This window comes from Gavia stellata, chromosome 1 (genome assembly GCF_030936135.1).
Source record: "Gavia stellata isolate bGavSte3 chromosome 1, bGavSte3.hap2, whole genome shotgun sequence".
Classification (NCBI taxonomy): domain Eukaryota; kingdom Metazoa; phylum Chordata; class Aves; order Gaviiformes; family Gaviidae; genus Gavia; species Gavia stellata.
In genome coordinates, this window is record NC_082594.1 from 34,329,438 (window position 1) to 34,341,682 (window position 12,245).

At 40.1% G+C, this 12,245-nt stretch overlaps 1 protein-coding gene across 1 annotated transcript in view; it reads left to right on the top strand.

Annotated features, from left to right (window-relative positions):
- Positions 1–12,245, top strand: part of VWA8 (von Willebrand factor A domain containing 8) — a 105,909-nt gene that overhangs the window by 58,228 nt on the left and 35,436 nt on the right. Inside the window, exons 17-19 of the mRNA XM_059827069.1 lie at positions 331–434; positions 2,479–2,585; positions 7,198–7,269. Of these exons, the coding sequence (XP_059683052.1) occupies positions 331–434; positions 2,479–2,585; positions 7,198–7,269 (283 nt within the window). The remainder of the gene's footprint in view (positions 1–330; positions 435–2,478; positions 2,586–7,197; positions 7,270–12,245) is intronic.

The following is a 12,245-nucleotide window of genomic DNA, read 5'->3' on the forward strand; positions in this document are numbered from 1 at the left end:
GCTCTTACTGGCAGCGGAATGAGGACATTCCATACTTCCAGTCCTAATCCATACTACATTACAACCCTGTTGCAATATTCGAGAACACTGAAGCTTTTGAAAATGAACATGTAGACACAAATGTAGTTCATTGCCTGTGGAAGAAGCTCAACTTCTCTCCGTAGAGATAGGGGAAATGTTGAAGGTTATTTGAGTGTGAAAGGAATAGACATTCAGGGTTTGGAAGTCCAAGTAAAAGTTCATACTGATTTTTAGATTACAGAAAATACTGAAAACGTTTTCCTTAAAATTCCTTAAAATACAACGTCCCTGTTATTTTTCTTCATTTAGGTTTTTACCAAACCTTGCCAGATCAGCTTTACATAAAAATCTGCAGGATTCTCATATTGAGACAAGTCCAGATATGAAGAAACTAGAGGAAAATGATTACACATGTAAGTTTCTGCCATCTTTTGTCCTGCTTTTTATGAACGTTACTCAGATGGTTGAGCATATAAAGGTGTATTAATTATCCTCAAAATTAAATGTAGTTTGCTCCAGTTATATCTCTTTTACTTTGTTCTATCAAAATGCAGTGCTGCTCTCAGTGTGTTGATTCTTTTGTATTGTCTGCTGTATTCCCAGCTCATGGAATTTTGTTCTCCATCATGTTTAAGTGTTTCCTGGTCTGTAAGATCCATGGCGTAGAGCTTTCTTGGGCTGCTTTTTTTTCTCCCCGTACCCCACCCTCCCCCACCCCCCTTCACCTTCTATCACTGATAACTACTCTTCTATAAAGTTACAGCCTTAGTTTGATCTCAATATTTCTCTGTTCTGTTTTTTACCATCACTTCTTTCTCTCCACTGTTAAAATCAACTTTTTTCTCATTGAAACACTTGTAAAAGTCTTGGGTTATGTTTTGCTTTCATTCTGGCACTCACTTCTTTGTTAGTTTCCCTTCTTTTTATTCTCTTTAAATTCTTGTGGTTGTTACATGTCACCTTTATTGAGCAGGTCTTTGTTTCTTTACCTCATTCGGCCTGTACTCATTTGCAGTAGCGTTCAGTGCTACACATATATTTCTGCTTCTGCCATTTTTCTCACTTCTGCTTTCTTATTCCTGTATGACCCCTGGTCTTCATGATAGCTGTATATTTTTTCATATCTTCTGTCAGGCAGCACACTTTCAGCAATTTGCCATTTTGCATTCTCTAAACTGTTCCTTTACTCTACTTTACCAGTGGTATCTCTGCCATCAGTCTGCTGTATGTTTATTCTCAGTTTTGTGATGTATTTGACTTCTGTGTTGTTGCTGTTAGATCTTTGCAGTAGTAAGCACATTTTTGGTTTTAATTAATATGGATTCTATGCATGTATATATAAAAATATATGTAAATACAGATATATTACTGTATCTATTCTATACAGTATAATATATATGTGCAGCCATATATATGTGTATATACATATATACACACATATATATGCAGCCATCCATGTATTAATGTATCTGTATTTGCATTTTTTAATATATAAAAGCTATAGATATAAAACAATTTGAACTCTTGACAGTTGTGTGATGCTACCTGTTTACCATTCTTTTTTTTATCTGGACACATCTCTTGAATTTTCTTTATGTTTCTCTGTTTCATACCATAAAGATAGAACGATGTAGAATAGTAGGTGAACAACTAAAAACATCTGTCTAGAAATTATGCTATTTTCAGTTTTACACCATATCAGATTAAAAAAATTAGTGGCAAAAATTATTACTGTTTTTATTGCACAATATTATTGCTTACATTTAGTTGTTGTTTTCCTAAGGACAGAATTTATGGTTCTTTTCATCTAAGAAATTTTTCTAATGTACTCTTTCTCTTAGAGCTGTAGTTGAAGGTTATTTGAACGAGTGCAAATTTAGCCAGTTTTCACCAAAATGTTAAATGTTCTGGCATTAACCCATTTGAGCAAAAATGCAGTGCTGAAAGGGCAAATCAACAGTGACTCTATACCGTTGGCCCTGGCTCTCAGCCGAGCACCCACACAACTGCTTGCTCGCTCCCCTCTGCACCCCACTCGCCAGTGGGACAGGGAGAGAGAACAGGGAGAAAGAGAGTGAGAAAACTTGTGGGTTGAGGAAATGTAGCCTAACGATATTATTGATATTCCAGTAATAAAATGAGAGTCTGAAATTTAACCAAGGCAGCGGTCACAACTTCCAGTGTTTCTTATGGTACTTTTACCATGAGATCACATATTCATCATTTATTGTAATAGACTGCTTTGCAATTTTAAAGAGAATACAAATTCATGATAATGCAACCTCTTCTTAATGGATACTCTTTCAAACGTTCTTTCTTTAGATAGAAATAATTTACTGCAACCCACAGCCTTGTTAAAATTTGTAAATCATTGCTCACAAGTGTTGGGGATTGATTGCATGTCTGCTCAGAGGATGCTGTAAGTAATGCATTTGCTTGTTTCCTAAAAATGTCTAGGTGAAGTAAACGATGGGATTCTGAAGATAGGATCTGTGACAATGCCAATTTATAACTCAACCGAGAAAATGAAAGTGCCTGATGTTTTGTTTTATGAAAATGCACAAGTAAGTATGGATCTCTGGCTTCTGAGGCACAAAAAGTTTGTTAAATGTGTACTAAGGTGCATGCTCATATATAGTAAATAATGTACTAACTAAATTTTAAGGGTATATTTCTGAAGTAGTTTCTTTGGTTAAAAATTTTTCTCACATGATTTGATGCACATTTCAGATGTGTCTTCACCATCCCTTGGTGAAGAGATTGTAACAATCCTGTTGAACATTCATAAAATATGAAGTAACAGTGACTGAAACTGAATTTTATTTAGAATGATTTGATCAGATGTTGTGTTGAGTGTTTTTTTTTTCTTTTTTTTCTTTTTTTGCTGCTGCTAGACTGATCCACTCTTAGGGCTAGATTATCAATTCCATCCTGAGACCATGTTTTACAGGCTTGTCACATGAAGTTCTACCTGCCTGTTATTAGAATTAACTCTGCATGTTTGAAAAGCAGGGTGAAGAGTAATTAGTTAATTAGTTATGGTTAATTGTTTATTAATTTATTTTAATTAGTTTAACTTATTAGTTAGTCATTGGTGTTAATTAGTTTGTAGTAGTGAAGAGTAAGAGTAATTAGTGAACATAATAAAAGGCAAAGACTTGGTGACTGTGGTTTTTTTGGTTTTGGTTTTTTTTGTTTCCCCCCACCTTAGAGGTAGGGTACCCCCCTACACACTAGAGGTAGGTGTACTGCAGCTTTCTTCTCCATCTAGTGTGGAAGCCTCAAAACTGACAGACATGGGTATTCTTAGCGAGAGAATTATCCTCTGAGTTACCTTTCGAATATTTTGCCTCTGAAAGGCAACACTGATAGCGTGATCTTGTGAAATATTTTTCTTTTAACAGCCTGGCGTGGGTTTGCTTACTTTTCCTTTCCTATTCCTTTTTCCTTCCTCGCTTGCAATTTCTCCACAGAAAGACTATGCTACATAGGTATCATCTGCTGAAGGTGATGACAAGCCATGCAAGGGGAATGGATGACAGTCTTCTTCATCTTCCCCACTAACATTTCATGTGAGATTTTGTTCTGTATTGCCATTTCAATAAAGGACTTAATTTGGATCTGTTGGAAATAGAAGTCCTAGCAAGCCTCAGGATTTCATCTGCATTGCTTTTCCCACCTTCTTGCTTATAGCTTCAGAAAACTGCACACAACTTGTGGTCAGATATTATGCATCTGTTTTATTTAGGCAACGTCTGTTAAAAATGCTGTAGAAAACAAACCGCTCTGTATCTGTCCCTGGTAGCTATGTACTCTGAATGCTGAAGGAGACAAGAACGAAATACCAGTCAGAATATCTGTTCCCGTTTCTAAATGAATTCTACTCTTATTTTCTGTATTGCTAGTTTTTAGTTCGGTATTCAAGTGCTGTAATGACCATTTAGTAAAACCTGCTGGAGAACAAATTTGATTTATGAGTCTAGTGCAGTACTTCCTCTCTGGTATCTAAAAACTATAGAAATAAACTGAAACAGAGAAAAAATACATCCTCAGCCCTTTGCAGTGATAGACAATGTAATGAAATACAGAACCACAGAATGATAGGGGTTGGAAGGGACCTCTGGAGATCATCTAGTCCAAACCCCCACACCAGAGCAGGTTCACCTAGAGCAGATTGCACAGGAATGCATCCAGGCGAGTTTTGAGTATCTCCAGAGAAGGAGACTCCGCAACCTCTCTGGGCAGCCTGTTCCAGTGCTCTGCCACCCTCAAAGGAAAGAAGTTCCCCCTCGTGTTTAGATGGAACTTCCTATGATCGAGTTTGTGCCCGTTACCTCTTGTCGTGTCACTGAGCAGCACTGAAAAAAGACTGGCACCATCCTCCTGGCACCCACCCCTAAAGTATTTATAAGCATTGATAAGATCCCCCCTCAGTCTTCTCTTCTCCAGACTAAAAAGACCCAAGTCCCTCAGCCTTTCCTCATAAGAGAGATGTTCCAGTCCCCTAATCATCCTTGTAGCCCTTTGCTGTACCCTCTCCAGCAGCTCCCTGTCCTTCTTGAACCGGGGAGCCCAGAACTGGACACAGTACTCCAGATGCAGCCTCACCAGGGCAGAGCAGAGGGGGAGGATAACCTCCCTCGACCTGCTTGCCACACTCTTCTTGACGCACCCCAGGATGCCATTGGCCTTCTTGGCCGCAAGGGCACATCACTGGCTCATGGTCATCCTGTTGTCCACCAGGACTCCCAGGTCCCTTTCCACAGAGCTGCTTTCCAGCAGGTCAGCCCCTAACCTGTGCTGATGCATGGGGTTATTCCTCCCCAGGTGCAGCACCCTACACTTGCCTTTGTTGAATTTCATAAGGTTCCTCTCTGCCCAACTCTCCAACCTGTCCAGGTCACGCTGAATGGCAGTGCAGCTTTCCAGTGTGTCAGCCACTCCTCCCAGTTTTGTGTCATCAGCAAACTTGCCAAGGGCACACTCTATCCCTTCATCCAGGTCATTGATGAATATATTGAACAGGACTGGACCCAGTACTGACCGCTGGGGAACACCACTTGTTACAGACCTCCAGCTAGGCTCTGTGCCACTAATCACAACCCTCTGAGCTCTATCTATCAGCCAGTTTTCAGTCCACCCCGCTGTTCATCTAACCCACACTTCCTAAGCTTGCCTATGAGGATGATGTGGGAGATGGTGTCGAAAGCCTTGCTGAAGTCAAGGTAGACAACATCCACTACCCTCCCCTCATCTATCCATCCAGTCATGCCATTGTAGAAGGCTATCAGATTGGTCAGACATGACTTCCCCTTGGTGAATCCATGTTGACTACTTCTGATAACCTTCTTTTCCTCCAGGTACTTTGAGATGACGTCCAGAATGAGCTGTTCCATCATCTTTCCAGGGATGGAGGTGAGGCTGACTGGCCTCATAAAATACATAGGTTTTGCCTCTGTGTGTTTGGTCTTGAAACATTGTCATGTTCCAGTGGAATGTGGCATTGCCATGGAACATTGCTGTTCGTCCACAACAAATGGCACAGGGATGGAAAGAATTTTTAGGTGATAGGCCAAATGCCACTTTCAGGGCATGCTTTGGGGAACATGGATTGATAAGGTTTACATGATATTGATGTGTCTACTTACAAGTCCTTTGTGTAAATAATCAGTCTAAAATGTCCTCATGCTTTCTAATACAATGGTAATTTAGGTCCTGGTTAAAAAAAAAAAAAAAAAGTAGTATCAATACATAGTATCTCTTGTGGGAAAGCTGTTCTACAGAGGAACTATAATGTACACATATTTGTGCAATTTAGGATAAAAAAAGAAGTCATCAGAAGGAAGTATTCATGCCTTAGCAATAAAATAAAAAATGTAATCAGTGTGTGTGGTAAAACTGACTTCCTAAAATTTATGCTGTATCTGGTCAAAGTTATTCTCATCAGTAATAAATTTCCAGTGTATATGCATGCCAGAAAATATAATAATTTGCCTTGAAGTCCTCTCCTTAAATTGTGTATTGAGTATTCAGTAGTCTTTTGACATGCCTGGTTAGGATTTTGTGGTATTAAGCTGTGTTTACAAGAGTTTCTTCCCCCACCCCCAGCCTCTGTTCCGGAGAGATTTGGAAACCTAAAACATCTTTCACACAGTTAGAAACTGAGCATTTCTGTGCTCAGACATTACAGGCAAGCTACTGATTTATGTTTTTTTAAATCAAGTACTAGAGATGAGATGATGATGTGAAAAAAAGTGTTTATCTAAGTGTTTATCTAAAGGCAAGCATTCATTTCTCTAAGTAGGTTGTCTGACCTACTTACAGATGACCTATTTTTACTAGATACAGTGGAGAAATATACACTACTTTATTGTGAGTAGTCTGCATTGCCACATTATCCTTAAATCCTTCCGATCCTTTCTAACAAATTGTTTGTGAGGAGCAAGATAACGTTAAATGTTTTGCAGTGTGTGTTATCTTTTATGATATTGGATATATGTAAAATATACCTACCTCAAGCACTTTGACTTCAATTAGGTAGTCTAATTTAGAAGTTATAAGTCACATAATAAACACTTTTAGACTTGGGCTTGCACTTTCCTATCCTTGTTTTCCTTGAAAATAAAGTTTGGTTAGAATACGGAAGTGTATTTGTCATTAAGCTAGACCTTGTGTTTAATCTTTAATAAAATAAATGTTTATAATTGACATATTCATGTCAGCTGCCTTTTATTCCCTCTGTTTTCTGTAAAGTTCTACCAGGATACGTTTTGCTTCCTTCCAGTACAATTGCTGGGAAATTGTCATACACGTATTAATGAAAGTTCTTACACTCCGGGTGACAAGCATTCAACTAGGCTAAAAGGAAACGCATTAGGAGTGATTACGGAGAATTAAGTATATTTAGGGAGATCAGATACATACAATCAGTTGGAGCAGGGGAAATACATAAGGAGAGTTAGTATTTTTGTTTCATTGTTTTAGTCACTGGGTAGATTGCCTCTGCTATTATTGGCCGAGAGACTCTTGCTATGAAATAAATAGCTTTAAGTGTAAAGTTCAAAAAATTTTGGCCCCAAATCCTGAAAGTAAAGTTCCTGTTGTACTACTATCATTAGTGTTTGCATAAACTTGAGAGTATAAAAATGGGTGAAGATTGTGTTTTTGTTTCTCTAGCACGTGATGGTAATGGAAGATATGCTAAAGGACTTTCTGCTGGGAGAACATCTTCTTTTAGTTGGCAATCAGGTGAGTTAAACGTCTCTTACAATGCATGGAACAAAGTCATTATTTAATAATGAAATTAAATCTCTGTTGTGCTTCATTGAAATAGTATTCATTTGTAGTACTGAGGTATTTGACCCATTTTTTGATTCTTTATCCATTAGTGTCTATGGGTTTTATGGGCACATATCTGTGGAAAATGTAAATGCCTTAAATGTTTTTTTACATTGCTATCAGAGTAAAAAGTCAAAATTTTAATAGCTATACATAACATCATTACCATTAAAATCTTCAGTTAATGGTTTTGGTTATCCTTCATGGCTATGTATCAAATCTCTCCTTTAAAATCTCCAGTGGTAGATAAGAGGTGTACACATAACTGTTATCTAAATCTTATTTATTCATAGCAAAGTATTAGTTTTCTCTAAAAGAGATAGATATAGATTCACTTTATTCTTTGGCCAGTGTCTTTGTTGATGGAGACTTTATTGGTGAGATCATAGGGGCTGTTGTGTTCTTTTAGTTGGTCATTGCTGTTTTGTGACACATTCTAACAGTTTATAGGCTCCCCAAGATGAGGTATGGGCAGGTGTTCTCCAGTTGGGTACGTTCGAAAGTCTTTGTTCTTCAGAACCATCTTGAACTATTACCGGACTGTTAGGTGACCTGAACAAAATTATTCAATGGGCTGAAAAAAAAAAGAGAGCTTTTGTTATTATTTCTGTATGTTTGAAGTGTTCAGGAAAGTGAATCTTCCCAAGCTACCAGGTTGGTTTTTCCCTCATGAAGTAATCTCCCTTTAGTTTAGCTTTCCCTTAGCAAGGATGCAATAATTTTCTAGCAGATATTTCTTTTCATGTTTTGCAGTAGCCTTTGGAAAAAGTCTAACACAAAACACTAATGGTCTAACCTACATGGCAAGAAATATAAAATGCTAATTGTTATTAATGTGCATATATTAAAATTACAGTGTACAGTTATATACAGTCTCATCAATCCAGAGTCCTTGTTAACAGCTTGAATTTACAAAGATGTTGTATTGGGTTTCCGTGGCAAGGTTTTAGTTGGGGGGGGGGGCTACAGGGGTAGCTTCTGTGAGAAGCTGCTAGAAGCTTCCCCTATGTCCGATAGAGCCAGTGCCAGCCAGCTCCGAAATGGACCCGCCGCTGGCCAAGGCCGAGCCAATCAGCGACGGTGGTAGCGCTTCTGGGATAACATAGTTAAGAAGGGGGAAAAACAACTGCACAACGGCAGCCAGAGCAGAGAGGAGTGAGGATATGTGAGAGAAACAAATCTGCAGATGCCAAGGTCAGTGAAGGAGGGAGAGGAGGTGCTCCAGCTGCCAGAGCAGAGATTCCCCTGCAGCCCGTGGTGAAGACCATGGTGAGGCAGGCTGTGCCCCTGCAGCCCATGGAAGTTAATGGTGGAATAGATCCACCTGCAGCCCGTGGAGGACCCCACACCAGAGCAGGTTGGATGCCCGAAGGAGGCTGTGACCCCACGGGAAGCCCGTGCTGAAGCAAACTCCTGGCAGGACTTGTGGACCCGTGGGGGACCTGCACTGGAGCAGTCTGTTCCTGAAGGACTGCACCCCGTGGAAAGGACCCATGCTGGAGCTATTCGTGAACTGCAGCCTGTGGGAATGACCCATGTTGGAGAAGTTCGTGGAGAACTGTCTCCTGTGGGAGGGACCCCACGCTGGAGCAGGGGACGAGTGTGAGGAGGAAGGAGCGGCAGAAACAACGTGTGATGAACTGACCACAAACCCCGTTCCCTGTTCCCCCTGTGCCGCTCGGGGCAAGGAGGTAGAGAAAAATTGGGTGTGAAGTTGAGCCCAGAAGAAGGGAAGGGTGGGGGAAAGGTGTTTTTTAAGATTTGTTTTTATTTCTCATTATCCTACTCTGATTTTGATTGGTAATAAATAAAACTAATTTCCCCGAGTTGAGGCTGTTTTGCCCGTAACAGTAATTTGTGAGTGATCTCCCCATGAGCCTTTTGTTATATTTTCTCTCCCCTGTCCTGCTGAGGAGGGGAGTGATACAGAGGCTTTGGTGGGCACCTGACGTCCAGCCAGGGTTAACCCACCACAGATGTTGTTCTTGAAACCTCTGTAGACTTTTGCTGGATGATGCCAGCTTCTCCCCAAAAGTTTTGTCTATTCATAAATAGAAACGAATCTACTTCATAAATGAAATAAGATCTATTTATTCTATTTCATAAACAGTGCTCTCTATGCCAGCTTCCGAGCTGGTATTGAAAATGTTATATAGTACAGATTGCCTGCGGGACCTGCTAGGAGGAAATAGCAAGAGTGGGCTGCTCCACAGGGGAACAGAGGCAGAGACAGTGTCCTTAATGACAAGGTTCGCAGTCCCACAGTGTCCAAGCAAGAAGAGCAGTTCTGGGGGACAGCAGCCATGGTTAGCCAAGTGCCCAGTGGCTTCCAGACAGGTCTGTGGTGATGAGGCAGGTTTGAGGTCAAGCTAGGAAGTCAAGTCCGCAGGTCCAGGCTGGGATCAGCAGGGTACAGGGCCAGGCACAGCATCGCTGCAGTGTAGGTTGAGAAGGAACCAAGGAAAGAGCTCGAGTGTAAATGCAGCTCCCATGCCATGGGGGGCAAAAGGGACCCCAGTGAGGCAGCAACACAGTGTCAGAGCTGACCTTCAACACAGGCAAGTAAAACCCTAAGTGGGGGGGAAAGAGATGCAGAGCCCGGTGGTACACTCAGGGTCCTGACACATGCTTCGTATCTTCTAACACTTTGGCAAAAAAATTTTGAAGACTATGCAGGTATGATTTTTAGAGTATAAGGTGTTTTCCCAGCAGTGGTATACTTGTCTTTAATCATTTAATGTGTGCCACATTTTCTCCAAGCTTACAAAACTCTAATTGAAGACAGTGTTAAAAGATGTAAGTGGGTTGAAGTATTGGAACATATTGCTTTGTTTCTAGACATCAGCTCAGCTGTAACATTAAGTTGGAAAATCAATTGATTTGCTGTGATTTCTCTTTGGCAAATCAGTAATACTTACAGGGTTTGGTTTTTAATTGCTAAAATACTTCTGAGTACTTCCAGGTTTACTCTTTACTAATTTGTTCCACTGTTTTTATGTGTGACTAAGAAAAGGTCAGCTGGCCTTTTCTTTTTGAAATACTGTTTTTAAGTTTGAGCACTGTATTTGCCATTCTGCAGTCTTTTAGGACCACAGCAATCATCCTTGATTTCTGTCGCGTTAAAGGGCAAGGCAATTTGGCAGGAAATAAACCCCCTTGCGTTCCAGCTTGGGGTGGCTAGGCTTAGATTCTGAGTGATGCCCAATGCTCTGTGTTGCAAGTCCAGTTGTGTTCAATGTATTGAACTCTCACGGTTACGGATACACTCGTAACACTGTACACTTTCAGTCTAGTCGCGTTCCATGAACTAGCACGGCCACACTTAAGGGATTTGGTGGCGTTCAATGAGAACTCTCACGGCTAGATTAGTGAATAGTGCAGTTTATTGAAGCAACAGATACACAAGTTCTTTTGGATTGCCAGTGATAAAATTACTGCTTGCAAAGCATGTGCAAATACCAAGAATATCAGTAATATAGCCTGGCTACAAACACATTAAGTTATAAAGCAGCTCTACAGAGATTTCTAAGTCTCCCAGGGAAGCACTCAGTATAACCAAGTGTTCGAATCTTACCCAAAGGTGTCCCTGAGGCAGGGAAGAGAGGCTCAGCCCGTCGACTGATTGCAGGTGTCAGAGGTGGTCTGCGATGGTATCTTCCCTGGCATCCTTCCTCTCTTAAGCCATTTTATATTATTTGTCCTTACAGGTGGAGCTTGAGTGACTCTAGTCATACATACCTCTATTGTAATTGGTGTAAAAGCTTCTCGTTCTGTTTTTAAAGGTATAGACTAAGAAAAATCCAGAGCGCAAGCTCAGTGAGGGGTGGTCGCACCTTGGAGGTGGGTAGCTTTGGGATAGAGGTGTGGTTTTTGCTATTATAATGAGATTATAATGAGCAAAGTTCACCCAAAGGATAGTATTCTGTCGAAAAATGACAGACGGTTGGCTCAGGGTGGTAAATATGCAGCTTAGGGTAGTAAATATGCAGCTTGTCAGTTCCATAGTACTTTCCAATTCCCGTCTTATCACAGAGCGTGGCCGTGGTGTCTCCACTCCGCTCCACCCTCCGTGCAGTTTCTCTTAGAGTCAGCACACCAAACTTCCCTGGTGTTGCCAACAGCTAAGGTTGCCTAGGGAACTTCTGTGGGATGGATTCCTTGCATATTTGCCACACTCCACCCTGAAGATTTCTTCAATGCTGCATCTTTAATATAAATTTAATTTCTAAGTTACCTCCGGCAATTATTCTACAATTTCTCAGGGATGATCACTAATCATTTAGAAATTGCTTGGCTAATTCCTTAAATATATTACTGTAAATTTCTGCAGCATGTGATGAATCCTGTTCAAATACTGTAAAAGCAACCATATTATATCAATATGCTTTCATGCTATATGTGCAGATACCTTCCAGTTGAAGATGTTAGAGTTTTCATCCTCTGTTTGCAAAGTGCATGATTAAAAAATAAGGTTTTTTTGCTGTTCAGTTACTTTAACAGTTCAGTCTGTAATAAGAAGGTAGGGTTTTATGATTGCTTGATACATATATCAGTGTGTACCTGTTTCTCATTTGGAAGAAATATATAAAGTTTTTGTGTGGAAATATGAAGTGCTGTTTTGAGTTCCTTTCTGTTGTACTTCTTGTTGGCGAATGAGTCAATCATGGAAATTCAGTGTAAATAACTGACAATTCAAATATTCTGAACCTAGGTATTTCAAAACGTATGACTAACATCCCTTTGAATGCTTGTGTCATTTCCTAGATATTTAAATGAGTTGGCATATACCTTAGAACATAATTTGCTCCATCAAAATGATGATATAAGTGGGTATCTCTATTCAACTGTGATTCAATGTGCAAGGCTTGACCTGTAGTCTTTCTTGT